The 26,294-nt window shown below is 46.9% G+C and overlaps 1 protein-coding gene across 4 annotated transcripts in view; it reads left to right on the top strand.

The window, feature by feature from the left end:
- The window catches only part of ITPR2 (inositol 1,4,5-trisphosphate receptor type 2), a 1,506,646-nt gene that overhangs the window by 1,329,084 nt on the left and 151,268 nt on the right, over positions 1 to 26,294 (top strand). For all 4 annotated transcript variants that reach the window (XM_085652787.1, XM_085652785.1, XM_085652786.1 and 1 more), the window contains 2 exons: positions 1,101 to 1,265; positions 8,472 to 8,667. In XM_085652787.1, the coding sequence (XP_085508913.1) occupies positions 1,101 to 1,265; positions 8,472 to 8,667 (361 nt within the window). The remainder of the gene's footprint in view (positions 1 to 1,100; positions 1,266 to 8,471; positions 8,668 to 26,294) is intronic.

The raw sequence follows: 26,294 nt of genomic DNA, 5'->3' as shown, positions 1-26,294 counted from the left end.
TCTAACCCTTCTTCCCCTCTTAGCAGCTGGATTTCAATGAGTGTTATGCTCATTATAGCATCTAGGAATTATGGTAAACGTGCACTTTAGGGATACATTTAGAGTAACATAACATTGTATTATTTGGTATCAAGGCAATTGCCATCTGCAAATTTAATAGTACTTTGTCTTTTGATGTAAGTGTAATATATGTAAGGCTTAAGAACCCTTGCACCATCTAGTTGTGCTCTCAATTTTACATTCCCTGGCCTTCTACTTAATTTAACTTGTATTGCTTTGCATGATATCCCAATTTATGATTCTCAATAGCTGAAAATGTGACATGCTGTGTTACAGAGGGATCGGGAAAGGGGGGTAAATAAAATATACAGGCAATTCTTTCGTGAATATATATATATATATATATCGGTTTATATTTCCTAGTTCTGTAAAGTTAATTGATTTACTACCACTAGTACACAGCAAAAATAAATTCCTTTCATAAAAATGTTATTTACTACCACTAGTGCGCAACACATAAATTGCCACCAGAATGTGCAGGGTTGGTAAATAACCTTGTGGAAATTCAAATTGAGAATTGTTTTTTAATTATTCTAATAGCAGCATTTCGGCATTCTGTTTTTTTATAATTTATATTGGAAAAACACAACAAAAATTCTGCTGCCTGGACGAAAATACGGACTAAACCAAGTGACAGCACCAATAACCATGTCCAACTGGTGCCTAAACACTTCAAATGTTTTAAAGTGTAGAGATTGGAACTTCAAAGCTATTGAGCTTAAACAAGACCACATGGATTTGTGAGAGGGTATTTAAGCATTGTTGGAGCTTAGCCTTTAGACCCCCAATTTACTTGAGCAGAAACAAGCAGTTTTGACGTGGCATTGGGTTTAAGCCAATTAATGGATGCCTGCTCGTGCATTGATTGCTTTTTTCACACCAAGCAATTAGCCCTTTACCAATGCCTCCTGCTGACAAATTTGAGGTGGGAGACAGCAGGGGTGTTCACTGTGAACAATGTTGATGCTGTTTAATTAAAACTATAACGTTCCTAATTATAATATGATGGTAATCTGACGCTCTGATTTATTTCTCTGCAGCTTTGCAACAAAATAGTCTTTTTGGTGAGCTTTGTTGGGAACCGTGGGACGTTCACACGCGGCTATAGGGCAATGATCATGGACATGGCCTTTCTGTATCATGTCGTGTACGTCGTCGTCTGCTCCTTGGGCCTCTTCGTGCATGAATTCTTCTACAGTTTCTTGGTAAGCGAGAGGGATGGTGTGTGTTGAGTTTCAAAGTTTTGTCATATGATGTAGCATAATTTAGCAAAAGAAAATATGTAAGCTCGCCTTTTTAAAATCTTTACCTAAACGCACTTGCCTCTGTTGTTCTCATTCTTGATTTTGTTTTACACCTACATTGTGCTGATGCTGGGTAATGATTATTCAGCAGGGTACCACACCTAAATCTCGCATATCAGCCTTCTACGCAGCCTCTGTTAATTCTCAATATTGACTTTTCATTTGATATTACTTTTCTGTTAGATAATTTTAGAATTGTTATTTTTAAGATTGTTATTAAATATTAAAGATCATTTAGGTTTGCAAATATTTGTGTTCCCGTACCCGTTGCTTAGTCCTCATCTTCTAGGTTGATGTATCTCTAACACCTTTGTATTCATTTTCCACTGGCAAGAATGTTCCGCATTCATTATATTTCAGTTACCTGTTTGGGACATTAGTCGTCTAAAAACATTACTATTATCTTTTTAATTAAGAAAACTGTTGTACAAAAGAATTATCCCAAAATTGAAATACATCTTTACCCCATGATATACCACAATATACTACTTCTGAGGTATAACTTCAGGTCATCGGGTCCTTCTACTTTTTCTAATGTATCATTTGATAATCTGTTTCCAGTGTCTCAGGAATAGTCTTGTGGCTTATACCAGAGCCAGCAGACGTTTCATGGCTACATTACCTTTAATCTGTCCATGGCTTATGTCAGAACCAACTGGAGCCAGGCTGGCCATTCTAAGCAAACACATTTGGAAAATTTAGACTGTTTTGTTGAACACCTACAAACAAATGTCCTATACAGAAGAATACTCCCAGAGGTTATATTTAGGTGTGTGTTTGTGTGTGCATTACTGCATCCTCTCCAATACATTGATGAGTGAAATGTGATGCATTGACCTTTTACTTCCTAATTGGGTACTGTATCTTCAGTGTAGTATAATACAAGAGATAAATGTAATGTTAGTATCTTCTGAACCCTGCAGCCGTAGAATAGGATTTTTTCTATTCCTCGGTTCCCAAATGTAGTCCACAGACAGTTTCACATTGTTCTTGCAGTTGAACCATTGGTTCTCTTTTTCCGGATCAATGGCCTGCACAAAAATCACAATGTGCTGCATTTCAGCCAGCCGTGTCCATGTGTATTTGCCTATGGGAATGCATGATTGTTGACATCTCTGTACATCAATGGCATAGCTGCAAGCTAAAGTCTGGTCTGGTGGCCTTGTGGACCAATGCATCCACTGTAGGGGCCTGTGTTCGACCTCAAATCCTGGTGTGTCCACTCAGCCCTTTATCCTTCTGAGGTCGATAAATGGAGTACCATTAGATTGGATAACAATAAACATCTGTAATTCTGCACCAAGATGCTGTTATGTAAACCTGCGTATTAAAAATACACGTAATGTTTAGCCATGCTCTAGACTCAGGAAATATTGGGATTTCATATTTAATGTAGTGTTGATTAATCTTAAGCCTGCATCGTCCTATTGTTTCCGAAAATGTCACTTGATATTGCTTGTCATTTATTGGGAAATTGTTAGTTATTCCTATGGTAATGTAGCATTATGCATTAAGAATTGATTCAATTTCTCCTTGGTGTATATAATTGCCCAGTTCTCCCTGAAGTGTGTAAGGATTTTGCTGTATGCTGGTAAACGGTCTGTATTGCGGACACCTCTGAGTGTATTAAATACTTTTGGAAGAAAATGGCCCTAATTAAGCCAAATTAGGGTGTGACTGTTGGAGCCCTGGCCAGCTGTGGTAGCCTACTTAAGCACTTGTGCCTTCTGACATTCATAACTATCATGTTCCTTTCAGCTTTATATTTAGAGAGTATAAACTGTTATATTCTAAGTCAGCTTTGGCACTAAGTGAGCCACATCACTACTTTCTTGAAATAGGTTATCAGTGGGAATAGAGCTGAACATATTGTTGACACCATTTGTTTTATTTCAGTACTTCACATAATGGACAAGGAATATTTCCCTGACTATTGCAGTTTGCACCCGAGCCTTATTGGTACTCATCTTGAACAAAATGTAGAGGTCTTTTTAGGGGTTCATTCATTCTCATTCAGTCATCCTAATTCAGCTAAGAATAGCCATTAAAGTACAAATGAAAAAGTACAGATTGATAAATAAAATACACAAAGTAATTAATGATGTACTAAAAACAAATTAAAAACATTAAAATGTACAATCAGAACAAATTAATCCATGCGGTACAATAAAAAAATTACATTCAACAATTTTGTGTGCAATTAACCACTCCATATCTTTTCCTGACATTCAATGAGCATCTAAGGAAATTGATAACCTCTTAACAAGTTTGTGTTGCCCCCAATTGCTGTAAAAATATCATGGCAATTTAAAGTTGTCTGATATTGGCTGATCGTAAAATTGGGGTCATGAAACGTCCAAAAATGCATAAAATGAGGTGTATTGTTCAGATAGATTATTTCAAGGGAATTTCGGGAGATTTATAAACCAAGTTCTCTTCATAGGAAATTTAAACAAGAAAAGGGCAATAAATCAAAGGCGCGTGGAGAAAATATCAGTTGAAAATTAGTAAGTAAAGATAGGTAAAGTTCTGGCCCAGGAGTGGTCTTCAAAGCACTATACGAGGCAACCAACTGTATCTTGTGAGTCTTCGCACTGCGTAATTGTCACATTGATTAAAAACAATCATTTGACAAGGTCTTTTGAATATCTATCAACACTCCCGAGATTGGTAAAGACCTCAGGAACCCCCAGAGCAGTATAAACCCACTTCACATTAGCAGTCCAGGGAATTTCTAGCATGGTATCCAGAGTTAGACAGTTTTAATCATTGTCCTTGGAAAGCTAGGTTCTGGCTTCTCCCAAACACTAAGCCATAATAGCGGAAAGCTTTCTTTATAACTTGTTCCAGATAACCCAGTCAAACCTCAGAGTGACAAAGTGGCAGAGGTTTGTAGCGCATATAGCAATCTGTGTACAAAGCTGTTCTCCAGTCTTTGAAGGGTTTCAGCATTAACGTACCCCCATACACCTGCACCATATAGTCCACTGAGATGCACTTGGCCCTATAAGTTTGTGTTATCTATTTCACCGGCTTACGGAACAGCTTCGAAGTAAAGTGGAAGATATTCAATAGCCCTATGAAATTGATGTACTCTTAAATTAAGTAGATAATCTCAATTTAGTGCCGAATCAAACAGGATACTTAAATATGTAAAATATTTTACTTCAGTGACTGAAACTTCCCTTACTTCCCTTAAAGAATGGGCTTTTGAATTTTCGGGCCACACATAATGAAGCTTGTAAATAAGTCAAGGAGGATTTGTAACCCATTGGCAGCCCTTGAGAGTGAGGGCTGCGTCCTCCATATATAAGAGAACCGGTACCTGGAGTTTACTTAATTGTGGCATGTCTAGCCGAGCAGAGGTCAAGTTATTCTCCGGCCCATTTATATAAATTAAAAATAAGAAAGGCAACAGAGTTTATCCATGGTGAACCACAGATTTAGAGGGTATTAGAGGCGAGATGTTGGCCATTAGGCCCATAACATACCCAGCCGATGACCTCAGTGTAAGCGTCTTAGCAACTCGATCAGTGCCTTTTCAACTCCCATCTCCTTCATAGGAGTACACAGTTTGGATCGATTTGCCATGTCAAAGGCACAGAAGAGGTCCATTAATGTCATACTTATGGCACCTTTCCTGGCTCTGGCATATTTCCCTATGAGAACAAACAGGTTAAGGCACTGATCAACAGTTGGAAACTAAAGTGCCCTAGTCATAGGACATTATTTCTCTCAGCCTACTCCTCCAAATTGTTTTTGAAACATTGTCACTATAACCACTTTCTCCAAAGATGCTCCAACTGGCCCAGTCGCAGCTCTTAATATATTTGCAAGTATTGGGCCCAGAGGATAATATTGTCTTTAAAAACCTTCTTAGGAACTCCATCCGGACCTGGGGCTGTCCCAGGAGGATACTTATCATTTGCTAGTGTAACCTCTTTTATAACAATTGCACGACTCAAGGCTTATCATTAACTAGTGTAACGTCTTTTATAACAATTGTGCTACTCAAAGCTAGAGAGCAGTAGCCTGATCATATGTTACTTCATCCGGCTCGATTGTGTCAGCTTTGATGTGACCAGGATCATAAATGCTAGGAAAATACTCAACTGAGATATTGGCTGGGATTAAACACTCAACCTTTAGGTTAAAAATCAGTAAAGAAAGGGAGGTTTACCTCTTGCCATAATGCCCTACCATCTTTTAGGTTCTCTCTCATTTCCAGATCTTCCCATGCCTTTGCTCATCTCTTCTTTTCATGTGTTTATTGCCTTATTAATGTGTCTGGCAGCTATTATATCATCCTTTGAGTGTGGACATTTTTTAAGGCATAGTTCCAGCTGTTTATGTTCTGCTGTATGTACATAATCAAACCATCACTATTGCTTTTCAATCTTTCTGGTTTTCTGAACTAATAGCATAGATGATCTAGAAGAACAAAGTGAGATAAAGATTCTAAAATAGTGCAAGGGGGATTATTATAACTCTTGAAAGCCAACATGGCTTCCTTGTTAGATCTCATCAGATCATAAATGAATTGTTGTGAATTAATTATGTTCCACTTGACTCTTATGCCTTAATTTATTGAATTTTCAATTTCTTGTCCTGCTATAGGGTTGTTGTTACTCTTCACATTAAGTTTAGAGATATGGTGAGTGGATACTGATCACATAAACCGTTCACAATAACATCAACCTTTCCCACTAATGCTACTAGGTCTGCTGACATTAAAGTAAAATAAATTGTGCTACAATTCCCTTTACTTATAAGCTCAGGGGGTAATGCTAATTGAATGGATTTAGTTCTCTAGGAGATGCCAAATTCTTTGTAGTTTGTAACTGATTTTTAAGCATCGCCATATAGTATGTTTAATATGAGTCACACCAATCCCCCCTTGTTTCTAATATACCACAAGCAGACATGTATCACTTAGTTTACATACATAAATATAAACTGTGTGGCTTGGCTCTTTTGCTTTTGTGGCTAAAAATCTGTATAACACCCTAACTAGAATTTTCCAGACTTATCCTTCACTGTTTAGCCCTTGAAAAAGCTGAAAGTATCTCATGGCTCAGATATATACATCATGGCCGGAAGGGCTTAGAATGTTTAGAGTTTTATAAACAACCGACTCTAATCCCCCAATCAACCAAAGCCCTGATTAAGTCAGCTTATTATGAACAGGCCCAACTCAAGCGTGGATGTAAATCCCTACAGTCCCCCTCCTTGGTTAATGTGGAAATTGGGATATTTAACTAGGAGATGCAATTTTAGCTTACCTGTTTAGATAATCTACATAGCTTTTATATAACAAGGTTGTGACTCAGTATAGTACATGTCCTGGCCGCATTTCTAGTGCAAGGAGGATGGGCAGATAATCTGTTATTATATCCATCTGACAATTTTTCTAGACAAAGCACCCTGCATTTTTTTTGTTCACTTTATAAAATCCCTAGAGGAAGGTTCCAAGCCCCTCATTCTGCATGCTCAAAATATTTAGATTTGTATCTAACTTTAAAGACCCGGAAATCTGCTATGCCATGATAAGTTACATCAGAGAATCATTTTATATTAGGAAACTGTATGTCCAGCTTGATTTTTAGGATGGGTGGGTTTGAGATTACTGTATTGTATAGTATTTTAATTGTCTTCTTTTTCAATGTGTTTGATTATCAGCTGTATTAAATGAATACAATGATGTATTGTATGAAGTAGTAGTCTTTCATGGCTGTGCAAGTCGAAGAAAGATTTTTCTGAACTGAACTCTCCACCCTTAAGGTTCTATCATAAATTCTGTTGTTCTACATTAATGTACATTATGTATTAAGTCTAAAATTAATTGTTTCTAATATTGTGCTACATTCATACAAGCTAAAGTTTCAGATCAATTGTATTGCATTCTAATTGCATTTAAATAGCGCTTACTACTCCTGACGAGGTGTCAACTTTTATTTTATTTCAAATTAAATACACTACAAATATATTTTTGGGGGTTTTGAATGACCCACAATAAGAAAGTCTGCAATTTCAGATTCTAGTATGTTTTGATTTGTTGTTTGAAGAAATTGTACTGTGAGACACTCTCTGGAGAGCCAGATCCCGCGTTTACCCTCTCTTAAGCCACCCGCTTTACCTAAGTATGTCACAAATACTTTAAAGCAAGGATTTTTGGCTTGAGGCTAACGTTTAAGATGACACTATATTCTCAAGAACACAGATATGGTGCTATGTGATTATTCTCCGACACCTTTATAGTTCATTTAGAGAATTAAAAAATTGACAATGTGTAAAAACATGTTCAGGGGCAATTATTTCTAATGACCCAATATGTGCAAATCCCCTTTCTCAAGCAGTGTTGTCAGTTCCATGTCATTTTAGTGTTTTTGACTCAGTAGTGTATGACCCCAGTGTGTGAATATGAACTCTGCCAACCTTGCTTTATTGATTTGGACGTTGAAATATATTTTAACCTGGGCCCATGCTTGTTACGGCTGCCTTCAACATAACTGTACCAGTATTCTCAAGCACCATCTCATTACCCTTGTTATCAATCTGCCCTCTTCCTTCCAGGTTTTATTATCTCTGCCTCCTCTCTCTCACCCCAGGCACATTAAAAATACTATTTCCTTCCAACTCCTCTAGGGCATGATCTTCTCTGCCCAGGGTCATGACATGTTCTTTATCTTCCCATCTCGTTGCCACCCTCTCCTTTACCTTTTTTATTTTTGCTTTGTGATAATTATTTACTGTCTTTGTCCTTCCTTTGTTAATGATATTTTTGTCCTTCTCTGTGATCTTCCTGCTCTGTCCATATTATTCTTTGCCGCGCTCGAGTGGCAATCTGGATTTCACTCAATTCCACTTTCCGTGCTCCGGTCCCGCCTTTCCATGCGGCTGTGACAGGTAAACCTTTAATTTTAGACCTGAAAAGGCAGTGCTCTCAAACTGCTCATGTAATTTACATCAGCCAGTCTCAGGAACTGACGAAAGGTAAGTACTTCTAGAATAAGTACGGAGGGGATACTCCTTATAAAGCTGATTTCTTATTTAAAGTATTTCGTGTTGAGTAATGTATACCACAATATTTCTGCAATTTTCTTCCAGCTTTTTGACCTGGTCTACAGAGAGGAAACACTGTTAAATGTCATTAAAAGTGTTACTAGGAATGGCCGCTCCATTATACTGACAGCTGTCCTCGCGCTTATCCTGGTTTACCTGTTCTCCATCGTTGGATTCCTGTTCCTGAAAGATGATTTCATCATGGATGTGGAAAGGTTAAAAAACAGAACACCTGGCATAGGTAGGTATTGCCAGTTTCCCAAATTAATCTACTGCCAATAAAGGTTAGTTAATGCATATATTCTAAGCAAATCTGCTGTTTGGAGAGTGGAAGTGGTGGCTTGCGGTAATAGTTACTAAAAATGATAACTCAACATATGGCCAGGTATTGCCGAGTCCCCTGCCCCAAGTTGATATCCCTTTCCCATCATGACCCCATTGGTCCCACAAACCACCTCCCCTCTGTCCCGAGGCATAGATATAAATCAACACAATTGTCTTGGGTTAGGGGTCAGAAGAACCCCGGCCATATTTTATTAAATGATAAAAAACATATATAAGAATTTTTGTATTTACAATATGCAGAAAACCAGTCCATCAGTACAGAATATTCATACATCAACCTTATTTCTTATGCAATGTATTTACAATTATTTTGGATGGCTAACCTTAAGATATTGTCTAATACATAGCCATTCCTAACCTGAAACTAAATTGTGTACATTTTGTTTTCTGCGTATCCCGAATTGAGCCTATGGGCAAGGTCATGACTGGTCGAACTACATGCTAGGTCCACCTCTCCTACCGGAGTGACTAGCGCAGGAGGCCCGGTTGCCCAGAAGATCACCTCCCTCGGGCACCCCCATACCCTCAAATACTACCTCCAAGGGGCTGTGCTGTTATGCCAACTTGGCACGTCGGGCTGGTGCCTGCTGCGTCACCAGCCCTGCCCCACTGTGGCGTCGGAGACCGGCAGAACCGTCATAGTTGCAGCGTGTCCGAGTCCTGGTTGGCGCCTTATCATATTGCAAGGAAATGTGACCCGCCAGTCCAAATGCTTTCACATACTCTTCTCTACGATTAATAAGCATAGCTTGCTATGGGATGATTTTTAAAAGCAGCTTTGTAATACTACAAAGGAATATAAACAAACGAAAAAACCTTATTTTGCCCATTCATGTTACCCTCTGTTACATTAAATATTTGTACATGTAGCATTGGATTGAGTGAAGCTGCTATTATGGGTATAGCATGTTAGGACACTATTTGGCTTATAGTAATTCAGTGACAGAAGGAAAAAACCTCTATTGCTTTGCTCGAAATCTGAGACAACATCATAATCTAAAAACAAGCATCTTTTCAAAACTTATCACATTAGGGCAAAACCATCCCAACATATCACTATATCAACATTCTTTCAGATAGCAGTATAACTTTAAAAAGCTATAGAAATCCAACATTTTAAAACCGGTAATTTCATTTTCTAGATTATTCAAATGTGTGTGTGCTTTGTCTACAGTGAAAATACCATTTTAAATAAATTGTTGTATGATGGATTAGAAGTAAATACCAAAACCTGTTGAGAGAAAATATATGAGGTAGGAGAGTGATAATGAGCACCCAGTCTGAATCTTCACTTCTTGTGATGCTCGACTTATGATGATGAGAGCTAAGCATATTTACAAGTCATTGGTGGAATCTCTGTTGGTAGTACAGACTGGCTTTGTACAGAAGGCAGCACTGGTCATACATTGTACACATATGGAGTCTATTGTGGGTCCAGGGGCTAGGTATTTCCATATTTTAGAAACTCCCACATAAAATACATTTACATACAATTGACTTTTTCTGCTAAACGACTGCAATTAATCCAGCCCTACTGTGCTTTGATAGCCCTGCTCTCTACAGGAAGTAAGTAATAGGTACCAGAGGTGGAAGCAGTACAGTCAAGATGCTGATTGTCTTGGTGACAGACTTCTCAATAGACCTACATTATTAAGTGATAATGTATTGCAGTCGAGCAAGCAACGTATGTGGGTAATTTATCAGTTGCATTTCACCACTGTTGTACATTATGGCTCTCAAAGCAGGTAGGCCTTGGATTTTACCTTTTAGTACCAAGAGGAAAGGGTTGAGCACCTTCTGGGTGGTCTGGTTAGTGCTACAAGAATAGAGTACTTCTAATCAGAAAGGCTCTAAAGATCTCTGGAGCATGATCCAGTTTTAAATCTGGGCAGTTTCACCACGTGAAAACCATTTCCAAAACCAATGTAGGCACAAACTTGTAACCTACATGCAGATAATTGTTAGTGTAATAATAGTAGTAATAGCAGTGTTGGATAGAATTATGGAAGCATTACCATAGTTTCAGCTTCTTCTGTGGTTCTTGTTGGCCATTTCCACTCTCAAGATGTTCCTGAACCCTCCCTGATGTCTCTACACTCAGCCCAGGAGCCTCCCCACTTACAGCACAGTCATCCACGACCTCACCAGGGTCACATACTGGTCAGTTAACTATACAGGGTAGCTATTCCTCCACTGTGTGTGCATCCCCTCTATACATCCGGGTGCTAAAAGAGATATATGCTAGCTTAGAGCATCAGACAGGGGAACATACACCTCCAACGACACCATTATACCAAGACGATGGGGGTATGGATCCTGAAATGTGAGACATATGACATTTAGCCAAGCTTACAAAACATTCCAAGCTCTCCTATTATCTCCAGCATTTTGAGATTTTGAAAAGGGTAGTATCTTTCTCTGAAGTCTGTGCATGTTTTCGTGCCAGCGGTGCATTGTGATTTTCAGTGGCACTAGCTACCGTAGCTTCTCATTACTGATGTGCTCTGCAATGCTGTTAACACACATTACTTTATTCTGTAAATTACTTCACAGCTGGGTATCTGCAAATAGAAGTTAGTTACATCCCTCGCAGAGTTGAGGGCTGAATTCCAATCCCTTTGGAAACACGTGTTTGCTCTGCAATCAGAATAAAAACATTCCTACTATCGTAACGGAAAGTTTCAATTCTATTAAGGACTTAGAGGTGAGGATTATGCTTTTCTTTCTTTCCTTTATTGAATAGCTGCCATTTAAAGTAAACACCAAAAAAACTATCATTCCCATGAAGCCTTGGGAATATTACAAAGCAATAGTAGAGTCCAACAGGAGGATCGCCCATCCACCTTCCACCAATCAGGGAGCTCCAGCCGGATCATAGTCCCTTGTCACTGGCCCTTCCTCCTCTTACGTCGTGCGATGTCAGACTTCATCGGCATTTCATGAGTCTTGTTTGCTTGTGTCCATTCCTGCCACCAAATGACATATTTTAGGACACAACCAGGGCTAAGGATTAGCCCTGAAAGTATACTCAGAGCATTACTTACTCCACAACAAGGGTGGGGCGGTTCCAGGTATAGGCAAACCTTTGGGTGGGATCATCCTCACCTCCGAGTCCTTAATAGGATACTATAGCTAGGAAATTTTCTATTCTATGTCGGGACCGTAGACAAGGATTATGCTCTTTCAAAGCTTGCTTACCACCAAGTGAGCCATCTGCAGAACCTGTTTGAAGTGAAACCGTTTGAGCGTAGAGTCCGAAGACCAGTGTGCAGCAGTAAGGATATCCTCCAAGCGGTCCCCTAGGGAAAATGCTTTTGGAAGCCATCGCCTCTCTGGTATAGTGGGCCCCAAACATCCGCAGGTCAATGCCTGCTTCCTTCTTACCCACTGCGCAATCGTGGGGGATGAAACAGCTCTGTGTGGTTTTCAAAGGGCGATGAAAAGCTGTTGTTCCCCAGGTGGTCGGAACTCCTTCGACATCTCTTCATAGGCCTTGAGGCAGGACACCACACACATTTGGTTGTCTACGGATAGTGAAAGTAACCCTGGAGGGAGAGAAAATCCTGTCGGAAACATCCAGAGCCCTGACGTCTGACACTCGTCTACAAGGGATCAGGCAAAGGAGCATTGCTAACGTTGCCGACAACACCTTTCTGGAGAGGAATCTATTTGGTTGCCAAGAGAGGAACAGATTGAGCACCAGGTTTACTTCCCAGAGAGCGGAGTATCGTGGTTCTGGGGAACAGAAAGTCCTATCCCTCGTAATAGACGGCAGACAAAAGGGTGTTCCCCCACCGGGGATCAATCCACCGCAACATGACCTGCCGATATGGCAGATATGAATGAACCTGTAAGACAAACCTTCCTCGGCCAGAGAAGCCAAAAAATTCAGAATGTTAGTCATATCTGCTGCCACAGGATTGAGGTCCCGTCGCAAACACCAATGAGACCATCGTCTCCAAGTGGATTTGTACTGCTTAACTGTGCTATCCACCCAGGCCTTCGACAAGAACTTCTGCGACCAACATCGTCCCCTGTAATACACTAAGCCATAAGAGTGAGGGACACCTGCACTATGAGCGGGTGAGGCTGCTGAGTTGGACTGAGAAGGAGAGCTGGGAATTGGGGTAGAGGGATTGGAGAACCCCAAGAAAGTTCCAGAAGAACCGGAAACCAGACTTGCGATCTCCATTCCGGGGTGATCATAACCACGTCTGCAGCCTGTCGCTGAACCTGGGCCAAAACCCTTGTGATCATCGCAAACAGCGGGAAGGTATAGCCCGATTCCTCCTTCCAGTCCTGGAGGAAAGCATCCGTGCTCTCCACCAGGGGATCCGGTCTCCAGCTGAAGAACTTGTGTAGGTGGTGATCCAGGCGGGAGGCAAAGAGGTCCACTGAAAATGGGCCCCATTTGGATTGGAGATCCGCAACCACTCCTGCGTGCAGCTTGCACAGGCTCCAGTCAATGAAATGGCGTGACTAAAAGTCACCTGTTTGATTGTCCTGACCGGGCAGGTACTCCGCGATGACAGAAATCTGGTGATCCAGGCAATATTGGCATAAGTTGGCGACTAGGTCGGGGAGGGCTTTTGACTGCGTGCCTCCCAAATAGTTTATGTATTGTTTATGTATCATATCGATGACACAAGGCTAGGCCGAAGGGGAGAGTGGTGAACCCTTAGGGGTTGCCCTCCCAGGTGAACTGTAGAAACCTCCTGTGGGGGGGAGATAGGGACCAAGAGGTAGGCGTCCTTGAGATCCAGGTGCGCCATCCACGGCCCCCTACCTTTAGAAGGGAAGAAGGTATGACACTTAACAGCATTGTTGGACCCCTCTATGCTTGCCAAGCCGACCTCTGGTGGGGTAGAAATTCCCATATCTGTACTGGTCCTGGTATTGGACTTGGTTAGAGCCTTGTCCTCTGGAATGATATTGGTTATGGCGGCCGGTCGAGCGCCCCATTCCTCGACCGGCCCGCGGAAAACCTGGGAGTGAAAAACCTTTTTGATAGAGGACTGGGCCTAATGCTGGGAGCTAAAAGTGTTCACAAACTTTCCCAACTCCTTAATGAAGAGTTCCCGGAATAATCCGCACTGCGTGACAGGACCTGCCTCGGAATCCGCAATATCCCCAAGTTTGGGGTCCACCTTGATTAACAAGGACCTGCGCCGTTCAGTAGACAGGGCGCTGTTGGCGTTGCCCAAGATGACCATGGCGCGTTGCGCTCAATAGGACAGGGTATCTGTTGAGCTGAGGGAACACAAAGTTTTCACCTCCTCCGCCATGTCCAGGATCTTAGTGAGTTGGCACAGTGTGACCAGGAGCTTGTCCTGGCAAGCCCGCCAGGGTCTATCCATCCCTTTCTTAGCATCTTTAACACATTTTTGTAAGAAGGTGGCCATCCATGCTTCAATATCGGGCGTTAGGGCCACCTTGCCCTCCAAGGATGGGTGGGGCATTCTGCCCTGATGCAATTGCGGGCGTCTTTCTTGAAAGGCTTCTGAATTCGGCTCGCCATAGATTGTGCGACCTTGTCAGACGGAGCCCATTCCGAAGATCTCGGGTGAAGAATTTCATCTGGGTCCAGCATGTCCCCACAGAGTCCCTGTTCGTCATGATCAGTAGGGGGTTGAGAAGGGGGCTGGAATGAGGAAAGCCAGGGTCAGGAGGGGCCTGCGTCCTCATCAGTGTCTCTGGGATCCACCTCAGCGGGGTCCGGGTTAGGCGCTAGAGGGCCAGTGCTGGCCAGGAATGCCTACTTCAGCGTAGCAAAAGCATCTAAATCTACTCCTGCATCATTTTGCTGGTAGTTGAGGGGCGAGAGAGGAGGGTCCGCTAGGTAATGCTGGGGTAGCGGTAGCCAAAAGGGACCCTGACAGCTTTTCGCACGCCTGCGCGATCAATCAATCAATCAATCAATCATGGCATTTGTAAAGCGCACTACATACCCATGAGGGTCTCAAGGGGCTGGGGGGGAGGGGGAAGCTGCTACTGTTCGAAGAGCCAGGTCTTGAGAAGTCTTCTGAAGGTCTTCGGTCTGCCGCAGGCGGATGGGGAGGGTGTTCCATGTCTTGGCGGCGAGGTGGGAGAATGATCTTCCGCCGGCGGTCACTCTTCAGATGCAGGGAACGGTGGCGAGGGTGCGATCTGCAGAGCGGAGTTGTCGGGTGGGGTGTAGAGGCTGAGTCAGCTGTTGAGGTACATTGGTCCGGTGTTGTGGAGTGCCTTGGGTGCGTAGGTGAGGAGTTTGAAGGTTATCCTCTTGTTGACAGGGACCCAGTGTAGGTCTCTCAGGTGGGGTGTGATGTGGCTGGGGCGAGGGATGTCGAGGATCAGGCGTGCAGAGGCGTTCTGGATGCGTTGAAGTCGTTTCAGGAGTTTGGCCGGGGCTCCTGCGTAGAGTGCGTTTCCGTAGTCCAGTCTACTGCTGTCGAGGGCCTGGGTGACCGTCCTTCTTGTCTTGGTGGGGAGCCACTTGAAGATCCTGCGAAGCATGTGGAGGGTGTTGAAGCAGGAGGAGGAGACGGCATTGACCTGCTTCGTCATGCAGAGGGTAGAGTGGAGGATGACCCCTAGGTTGCGTGTGTGGTCGGTGGGTGTTGGGGGTGTTCCTAGTGCAGTCGGCCACCAGGAGTCATCCCAGGCCGAGGGGGTGGATCCGAGGATGAGGACCTTCGTCTTGTCCGAGTTCAGCTTCAGTTGGCTGTTCCTCATCCAGTCGGCGATGGCCTTCATTCCTTCGTGGAGGTTGGTTTTGGCGGTGTGGGGGTCCTTGGTGAGCGAGAGTATCAGTTGGGTGTCGTCGGCGTAGGAGATAATGTTGAGGTCGTGCCATCTTGTGATGTGGGCGAGTGGTGCCATGTAGATGTTGAACAACGTTGGGCTGAGGGATGAGCCTAGGGGTACGCCGCAGATGATCTTGGTGGCTTCGGAGTGGAAGAGGGGGAGGCGGACGCTCTGTGTTCTGCCGGAGAGGAAGGCGGAGGTCCAGTCCAGGGCTTTCTCTTGGATTCTGGCGTCGTAGAGGCGTGTTCGTAGTGTGCGGTGGCAGACCGTGTCGAAGGCGTCTGACAGGTCCAGGAGGATGAGGGCCGCGGTTTCTCCGTTGTCTAGCAGGTACCTTATGTCATCGGTGGCGGCGATGAGGGCAGTTTCGGTGCTGTGGTTGCTGCGGAACCCAGACTGGGACGGGCCCAGGATGCTGTTCTCCTCGAGGAAGCTGGTCAGTTGTTTGTTGACGGCCTTTTCGATGATCTTTGCCGGGAACGGGAGCAGGGAGATGGGTCGGAAGTTCTTGAGGTTCTTAGGGTCCGCCTTGGGTTTCTTGAGTAAGGCATTGATCTCTGCGTGCTTCCAGCTCTCTGGGAAGGTCGCTGTCTCGAAGGAGATGTTGATGGTTTTCCGGAGATGGGGTGCGATGGTGCGGCTGCCTTTGTTGAAGATGTGGTGTGGGCAGAGGTCTTCCGGGGATCCGGAGTGGACGATGTTCATGATCTTGATGGTGTCGTCGTCGTTGATGTTGGTCCAGGAGATCAGGCGGTTGGTGCGGGTGGTGGTCATGAGAGCGGGGGTCTCAGTGGTTGCCGGGGTGGTGACGGTGTTGAAGCTGTCGTGGATGTCTGCGATCTTGCGATGGAAGAAGGTGGCCAGCGAGTCGCACAGGTCTTGTGAAGGTGGGATGTCGTTGGTGTTGGAGCTGGGGTTGGAGAGTTCCTTCACAATGTTGAAGAGCTCTTTGCTGTTGTGTGCGTTGTTGTCTAGGCGGTCTTTGAAGGAGGTCCTTTTGGTGGATCTGATGAGGTGGTGGTGTCTGCAGGTGGCGTTCTTGTGGGCGGTGCAGCTGTCCGGTGTTTGTTCATGGATCTAGTTTTTTTCGAGTTTTCGGCAGGTTCGCTTGGAGGCCTGGAGGTCTTCGGTGAACCAGCTGGCTTTCTTGCTAGTGTGGGTGTTGGAGGGCTTCTTGAGGGGGGCGAGGGTGTTGGCTCAGTCGTTGATCCACTGTTTGAGGTTGCGGGCAGCGGTGTCGGGGACGGTCGGATCTGCGGGTGGGTTCCGAGCGAGGGAGGTGTAAAGCTGGTCTTCGGTGACTTTGCTCCAGCAGCGGCGCGGCATCTGTTGGGTGCGGTGGTGCGTGGTGGGTTTCCGGAAGGTGAAGTGATGGTGATCTGTCCAGTGGAGCTCGGTGGTGTGGTTGAAGGAGACGTGGGAGGTTGCGGAGAAGATGTGGTCAAGCGTGTGGCCAGCAGAGTGGGTGGGTGTAGTGATGAGTTGTTTGAGTCTGAGGTTGGCGATCAGGGTGGAGGAGTTGGTGTTGTTGTTGTTCTCGAGGTGGAAGTTCAGGTCCCCGAGGAGGATGTAGTCCGTGGAGGCGAGGGCGTGTGTGCTGACGAGGTCGGTGATGGAGTTGCTGAACTGTGCTCGTGGTCCGGGGGGTCTGTAGGTGAGGGTTCCTCTGAGGGTAGTGTTGGGATTGGTGTGGATCTGGAAGTGCAGGTGTTCGGAGTGCTGGGGGTGTTGTCGGTGTTGGTTGAGACGTTGAGAGAGTTCCTGTGGACGATGGCGATTCCTCCTCCTACTCCATTGATGCGGGTCCTGCGGGTAATTTTATAGCCTTCCGGGATGGCTATGGCGATGTCGGGTGCCGAGGAGGGGTTCAGCCTGGTCTCTGTCAGGAAGGCGACGTCTGGGGTGTTGGAGTCCAGTAGGTCCCTGAGTACCACGGCGTGTTTGCGGGTGTTGAGAAGGATGCATCTGAGGTGGTTGGGTTCTTTGGTAGGTGGGTTGGCAGGCCGGATGCTGGTGAAGCTGCAGTTCCGGCAGGAGAAGGGTCCTTGGGTGCGCTTAGGGGCGGCCAGGCAGCAGGTGCGTGATCATCCAGCATTGAGTGCATGGAGGGTGCTGTAGTCGTAGCGGAGACATGCGTCTTGGTGTTTCGCGGGGGCCAGGAGTCCTGGCGCTGGGCGTGGTCCAGACGCGGACGGGCGCAGACGGGCTTGCCTTAGGCACGCCTTCAGCACAGCCGCGCAGCGGCCGCCATATATGGGGAGGAGGGAGGGAGGAGCAGCTGGGAGGCGGAAGGCAGGAGGAAGGGGCAGCGAATGGACAGTCGGGGCGGGCCGCAGGGCATGCAATGGCAGGAACGGGAGCGGTGGACGGCACGGGGGCAAGAGCACAGAATCACGGGGGCACAGAGGAAAAACGTGGCACAGATCACGGGGGCACAGAGGAAAAACTGGGCACCGATCACGGGGGCACAGAAAGAACCAGAGGGCACAGATCACGGGGGCACATAACTTACCTCAGCAGCGGCAGCTGGGGCAGGGACAGGACGCACAGGCGGTGCTGTGCAGAGGGGGAGCGACCAACCTAACAAGGGGTTAGGGGAAAAGCGTTCTTCCAGGGGTGCTATAGCCTCCGAGACTGCCCTGTGAATAGATGCGTCTACCGCATCGTGAATTTCATTATCCCATGAGAGGGAGCTAAATGGGTCCTCCTTCTCCCCTTGGTGCCTCGCTTTTAACTGGGGCTGGAGCCCGGGACCCTGCAGCCCTGGTGCAATACTGTGGAGGCAACATGTCTGAGAAATGGTCCCAACAGGCGAAACACCTGCTTAAGTACAGACTCCCTCGTGGAAGCGTTCAGAGAGAGGGGTTTTTTATCACCCTACCGACCCTGTACAGGTGTCAGAGTTCGGTCACAACAGTATTACAGACCCACAAACCTGGAAGTAGGCTCCTCAGACAGACATGGCTCACCACAGCGCAGTCACTCTGACTAAAGCACTGTGTGGTATGTGTGGTATCCGGAGCGTGTTCTGTGGGCGAGCGCCACCAATCGGGCACCCTCAGGCAGCGGGATGACCCCACCGCTGAGCCTGCACCAATGAAGAATAGCCGCGAAGGTGCGGGAACGCTCCCACGGCTGGAGTCGGGCCCCCGAGCAGTGGGAAGGCCAACACTGAGGAAAAACTAGCGCGTGAGAACCGGACACATGCCACAAGGGCCAAGCGCTTACAAAGGCCAAACGCCACCGAATGACGGCATACGTCCAAACGCTATCACAATTGAAACACTATGCACGGCAGCGCGTTAGACAATAAAATCGTTCAAATAACATGCTATAACCAAATACATTCTAGTGCAGTAAATGCATGCCACACAAGTGAGGAATGAAAACACTTATCTCATGCTGCGAGCAGTGAAGAAAGAGGAGGAAGGGCCAGTGACAAGGGACTATGATCCGGCTGGAGCTCCCTGATTGATGGAAGGTGGACGGATGAAACTCCTGTTGGACTCTATTGTTGCTTAGTAATATTCCCAAGGCTTCATGGGAATCATAGTTTTTTGGGTGTTTACTTTAAATGGCTGCTATTCAATAAAGTGAAGAAAGAATAGCATAATCCTCACCTCCGGTCCTGACATAGAATTATTTATTGTGTGATAATTATCACACACTGCCAGTTTTTCCCTGATAAATTCTGGCAGTTCAAACCTGCTAAAATTTATTGGGATAAAAGACAAAACATGGTTTGTGTTGTCAAGAACCTTTTCTATACATTCTACCCCATTGTTGCGTGAAAAAACTTGGAATAGAAGACATATAGACTATGAGCGGAGAGAGGCAAACATCACTCTGGCCCTCCAGGTAGGACATTCACACATCTCTATTCTTACATATCTTCAAACCCTTCCAATGCACCTTTTATTGGTAGCTCTCCTATTTTAGTTTGTTGTCCTATGCGGTTTGGTTCAGGGATAGGCTGGGAGGGAAGAAAGGCTAAATGATATAGAATGTGATTCAGAATGTTTCACTACATGTACCTAGATGCTTAGAGACTTGTCTCGAATGCTGAAGCTTATGTTGAAGTGATGTTCATCAGTATTCGTGTGAATCTCTCTGCGGCAAAACATTTTTTTGTTCTTTGTGCTAACTTTTTCAATAAAAATGTAAAGAAAAGAAATTGGAATAGGAGGTATTTCCCCTATGTATTAAATACCTGACGTTGGGATCATTTTATTTAGCACGTGCATTAAATACCCCACCCTATTCCGACAAACTCGTAATGAGGGTCTGAATGATGAGTGTATGTCATGCCATTCAAGTAATGTTGTGGGAAGTACCGAAGGCTAGGGGGCCAGTGTGTGGGAAAGGGCCAGTGTGCTGGGGTCCAAGGCAGTGGGATCACATCACCTCCTCAGTAAAGGGTTTAAGGTGTTAATTTGGATTCCTTACAAGGGAGTGGTTAGGGTTTCAGTAAACAGAAAAAGTGCTATCTTTAGGTTTACTAGTTAGAGCCGTACTTGTGAGTTTTCCTAGAATAGTCAGAAAAGTGAATAAATTACATTCGGACATGAATGACGGAAATGTTTGCAGGATGTAGATTCCTGTTGCGTTTTACTGGTCCTCTTGCTTTTCAATAAGACATGTTGCAGAAATGTTGACACCACTCCCCTGACAGGCACATTATGGTCGTCTGCCAGCTGAGCAGGCTATTCAGCATTATACATTTCCTGGCTGATGCTGTCCTGAGTGTCAAAGTATGAGACGCAGTACTTTTCGCTTGCTGTGACTGCACCGGCACATGTCAGGCATAGTTGCTGTTCTAACTATGTACCTTCAGCTGGTAAACCTGCACGAGAGTCATCATCTACACCAGTGGTATTGCTTCGTATGCCGTGTCACCTGTCTCTTGCTATGCAACTGTATTGTATTATTGGAAAACTTCAATCAATCCTCTACACCAGTGGTTCTTAATCTTTTGTGGACCTCCACTTAACCATTACTGAAACCCCATTATTCATTGGGGGAATCCGGAGAAGCCATTGAATCATTATTGGAAGCTGGGAGCCCCCTGCCTAAGCATTTTAGATTATTTAAACCACAAAACAATACACAACAAATACAGAGGCAAGCATTCATCGAACAAATGCACAGATGATGAAACTTTACAATTATCTCACAAACACATCTGAAACAAAATCAGAACTTTAATAGGAAGGTTGGAGCTTTTCTAAAGGCCATTCCTCATCCATACTACAGCTGTTTGATGCACTAGCACTGCTCGCACACAATCTGAGGATACACATTTATTCTATAGCCCCGAATTTCAAATGCCTTCACATTTAGAAAATGTTTTAAAATGCATTCTGCGTTTTTTAATCTCTCTCTCTCTCTCTCTCTCTCTCTCTCTCTCTCTCTCTCTCTCTCTCTCTCTCTCTCTCTCTCTCTCTCTCTCTCTCTCTCTCTCTCTCTCTCTCTCTCTCTCTCTCTCTCTCTCTCTCTCTATATATATATATATATATATATATATATATATATATATATATATATATATATATATATATATATATATTATAGTCTGTTAATATTATTTAATTTTCTAAGCAGACACCCTGAGTAGGCTTCTCGGACCCTTAGGAGTCCCTGGACAACAGGTTAAAAATCTCTGACTTATACTTTACATAGTACATGCTAAAGATTTGTTTTAGGCCGTAAAATATGCTTTGGTCCAAATCAGATACAGTGGCAGTCTGTCAGCACCCTGCATGGGTGTTGGCCACTGCCCACTTCCACTCGCTGTTTTGATAAGGCTGAATTTGTTTACTCATTTAGCATTAGACAGCCTTGTAAAACCTCTGGGTTTACACTGCTCACCAGCTGAAGGGATATAAATGATCCTGCAATAACACCTTATACACAGAATGGAATAAAGCTGTTTCACTGGCAGTTTTCATTTGCTGGCAGGGAAATTTGTCGGCAATCATCTAGGACACTGAGGGTTGCTCATAGGGTGGGGAGCTCTTCCTTTCATGCCTTCGCTTTGTTATGCCTTATTCAATCCTTTCTAGCCTCGCTGTCTATGCGGGTCTGTCTGCCTGCTTGTAGTTGTCAAATAAGAGGTCAGTGCATGTGGAAATCACATCCTCATCATACAGATGTTGAGACTGCTTGAACAGGCATATCTGAAAGACACATTAGTGATAGATTCCTTACCTTAGAATATCCCCAGGCGTGAGACTGATCCGGAAAGTTTTCTGTAGCAGTACCCCTGCGCATCAGCAGGTGGCGTTGTGCGGCTCCGTGTCCGTCACTGGCGTCGTAAGTGCCAAGATGACATCACGGAGAATACTTAGGCGCCACCCATGCGCGCTGACGTCAGTTCTTTCTTTTTCTGCGCCAGCAAGCGCAGATCCGGATGGAGCATGTACCTTAGTCACTTTTTGACTACTCTTTTGAGACTTTTGTCTCCCCTTTTTTCTCCTGGTGCACGTAGGGATGCCTGGATTTAAGTTCTGTGGGGCCTGCCATCGCAATAGGTTGGTGGCGGACCCCCATGAAGTTTGCCTCTACTGCCTGGAGACTGACCACAACTCTCGGGCCTGCCGGGACTGTCGGGCCATGGCCCGAAGACCTTGAGGGAGCGGTGCCAGAAACTGCTGGAGGTCCGGCACTCGTCCCAACGCCGCTCCAGATCCAGGGACCATTCCTGAGTCGAAGAAGCGTGTTCGCTCTTCGACGTCCCCCCGTCGATCCTCGGATGCCGATGAGGGGGACAGGGGTTCTGCCCCTGCGGCTCCCTTAGGGCCTGGGAGTCCCGTGGCCTACCCGCCTTACCCGCGTCCGTCGGCGACTCCCGAACGGGTGCAAGAGTTTATTGACACCATGGACCGCCTTTTTATGCCTCCGGCTCCCGCCGGCGCGCCTACGGGCCCCGCAGTCCCGTGTCCAGATCCTGTTGGCCCGTCGGCGCCGCCGGCGGATCCAGCTTTGGCGCCACAGGATCCAACGCCGTTGGCTCCGGCCCCGCCGCAGTGGGTACCGTTCGTTCCGCCCTTGCCCCGGTTCCAGGTCCATTTTGTTCCTGCCTGGGATCCGCATTGGGACACGGCGCCGGCCCGACTGCGGCCGGCGCTTTTCACGGAGCCGTTTCCGATGCCGTTTGTGCCTTCTCTGGCTCTACCGTCGCGCCCGTTTCCTTCTGCGATGGAGGTGGAGGATGACTGGGAGGGGTCCGAGGACCCTCTTGCCTGTCAGTGTGACTCCGAGCAGGACTGGGTGGGCAATCTGGGGGTCACCGGTGACCTCGATGTCTCTTCTGAACCGTGGTTTGCCTCTCCCCCCGCCTACAATGGAGGAGGGCACATCTTACACGATGGTGCTCCGTCGGGCTGCTGAGGTCCTCAACCTCGATCTTCCTACGGTGGCCCTCAAAACCAACCTCCTCACCGAGGTGCTCCAGATGGCGTCTACTTCGTCTGAGCCCCTGCTTCCCTTCAACGATGCCCTCACCGACGTCCTGTTGGGCACTTGGTCGCGGCCGGCCACAGGGGCACCTGTGGATAAGAATGTCGCCAGACGTCACCGCCCGGCACCTGGTGACCCCGCGTTTCTGACCACTCATCCCACACCGGAGAGTCTGGTCATCCAAGCCTCAACGTCGCAGAGTGCTTTTCCCACGGCTCCGCCAGATAAGGACTCTAAGAAGCTGGAACAGTTCGGTAAGCGGTTGTTCTCTTCAGCCAGCTTGGTGCTGCGGTCGGTGAACACCGCCTGCTTATTGGGCCGCTATTGTCACGCGGTGTGGGATACCGTTGCTCAGGTGTTGCCTCAGTGTCCTGAGGAGGTCCAGGCTGTTCTTTTCCAGGCGGTTGCTGAGTGTAAGGATGCGGCTAAGTTCGCCATTCGGTGTGGTTTGGACACCGCTGACTCATTGGGCAGGGCGATTTCTACGACTGTGGCGCTGCGTCGCCACGCCTGGTTGTGATCTACTGGGTTCTCACCCGATGTCCAGAGCTCGCTCATGGATATGCCCTTTGATGGCAGTCACCTGTTTGGCAATAAGGCCGACAGTGCACTGGAGCATTTTAAGGACTTGCGGGCCACGGCCAAGTCCTTGGGTCTTTCCACAAAGAGCCCAGCCACTCCTGGTTTTCGTTCCTTTTCTGGCCAAGGCAGGGGCGCCCAGGCACGTTCCTTCAGCAAGCCTGTGCAGAACGAGCCTCAGCGCGGACGCTACTTCCACAGGGGTGGGTCTGGGAATCCTCCCCCGCTGTTTCTACCTCCAAACCTTCCTAATCCGAGCTCTGCGGAGCACCCCACGCCAGTGGGTGGCAGGATTCGCCATCACCTCCCCCACTGGCTCGCTATCACATCGGACAAGTGGGTGTTGCAGATCATCCGCAAGGGTTACTCCCTTCCCTTTCAGTCCTCCCCTCCTGCCATGCCACCTCGGTACCACCGCATGTCGGGGGAACACTTCTCTAGCAGGAAGTCATGGCCTTCTTGGCCAAGGGGGCCATCGAGTGCGTTCCTGGGCCGGAAGTGGGGAGTGGTTGTTATTCCCACTACTTTCTGGTCCCCAAGAAGGACAAGGGGGGCCTGCACCCCATCTTGGACCTCCGGAACATCAATCGCTTCCTCCGGAAGGAGAAGTTAAAAATGCTGACTCTGGCTCAGGTCCTGGCTGCCCTCGACCCTGTAGACTGGATTGTAGCATTGGACTTGCAGGACGCATATTTTCACATCCCCGTCCTGCCGGCCCACCGACGTTACCTGCGGTTCACAGTAGGCCCGGAGCATTTTCAGTTTGCTGTGCTCCCCTTCGGCCTTACCTGCGCCCCTCTGGTGTTTACGAAAGTGATGGCGGTGGTCGCAGCTCATCTGCGCAGGTCAGGGGCATCAGTCCTCCCCTACTTTGATGACTGGTTGTTGAAGGCGGGCTCGCCCCAGGCAGTCGTCAACAATCTCCAGACTACGGCCGACCTCCTGCATTTGCTGGGGTTCTCCATCAACGTGCCGAAGTCGCACCTGAGTCCCTCTCAGAAGCTCCCCTTCATTGGAGCGGTTCTGGATTCGACGTTGTTTCGGGTTTATCCTCCCGAGCAGCGAGTCCGGGATATTCAGGCTATGATTCCGATCTTTCAGCCTCTGTCCCGGGTTTCAGTCAGGATGACCCTCTGGCTTCTGGGCCTGATGGCCTCCTGCATCCTGCTGGTGACACATGCCAGATGGCATATGTGGGCTCTGCAGTGGGACCTGAAGTTCCAGTGGCTGCAACATCAGGGCAACCTGTTCGATCATGTCCAGATTTCGGAGGGCACTGCACAGCCGTTGCAGTGGTCGCTCACGAATTGCGATTGGGTCAATGACAGATCCCTCTCCCTTCCCCAACCGGAGCACACAATGGTGACGGATGCGTCCCTCCTGGGATGAGGAGGTCACTTGGGAGAGGCGAAGATCAGAGGCTTCTGGTCTCTGGCGGAGTACCGGCTCCATATCAATCTGTTGAAGCTTCGGGCGATCCGACTTGCACTGAAAGCATTCCTTCCCTCTGTCTGGGGAAGTGTGGTGCAGGTATTCACGGACAACACCACCGCCATGTAGTATTGCAACAAACAGGGCGGGGTGGGGTCCTGGACCCTATGTCAGGAGGCTCTGCGCCTCTGGACATGGCTGGAACATCAGGGCATTACCTTGGTGGTTCAACACCTGGCAGGTTCTCTGAACGCCAGGGCGGACGAACTCAGCTGCCGGTGCTTGGTGGATCACGAATGGCGTCTGAACTCGGACGTGGTGCAAGGTCTCTTTCAGCAGTGGGGAGAGCCTTGGTTAGATCTATTCGCCACCGATGAGAACGCGCAATGTCATCAGTTCTGCGCATTGGAATTTCCAAGGCGGTGCTCGTTCGGCGACACTTTTCGTCGCAAGTGGAGTTGCGGTCTATTGTACGCCTTTCTGCCTATACCACTTCTGCCCAGAGTGCTGAGGAAGATTCAGCGCGACCGGACCCAAGGCATCCTTGTGGCTCCGGATTGGGCACGAAGATACTGGTATCCCGAGCTACTCAGCATGGCGGACGATCCCCCGATCCGTCTGCCTCTTCGGGAGGATCTTCTGTCGCAGCAACAGGGGACGGTCTTCCACCCGAGCCTGTCCAGCCTCCACCTCCATGTGTGGAGATTGAGCGGCGACAGTTGACAGCTTTCGATCATCCTCCTGAAATCTATGATGTCATTCTGGCAGCCAGGTGTCCCTCCTCTAAAACGGTATACGCCTGCAGGTGGAACAAGTTTGTGGCATGGTGCACAGCGAAGGCTGTGGATCCCCTTTCTGCCCCTCTTTCTGAAGTCCTTCTGTTCCTTCTTTCTTTTGCCCAGCAGGGCTCTGCTCTGGACACTATCAAAGGTTATCTTTCGGCTACTCTGCCTTTTTACGGCTTCCAGATCAGCCCCGATGTTGGAAACCGTTTGCTGAAAGGCATTATGCACACGTTTCCTCCTGTGCCGTTCATAATGCCTCAGTGGGACTTAAACCTTGTCTTGACATATCTGATGTGCGCACCCTTTGAGCCCCTTCATAACTGTCCTTTGCGTCTTCTTACTCTCAAGATGGCTTTCCTGGTAGCTATCACCTCTGCCAGAAGAATGAGTGAGCTCCAGGCTCTTTCTTCCAAACCTCCTGTCCTTTCTGTTCATCCGGACAAGGTGGTGTGACGGACCCGTCCTTTTTTGTCAAAGGTGGTCA

This window comes from Triturus cristatus, chromosome 4_1 (assembly GCF_964204655.1).
Source record: "Triturus cristatus chromosome 4_1, aTriCri1.1, whole genome shotgun sequence".
Lineage (NCBI taxonomy): Eukaryota > Metazoa > Chordata > Amphibia > Caudata > Salamandridae > Triturus > Triturus cristatus.
This window is presented reverse-complemented; position numbering and strand designations above follow the sequence as displayed.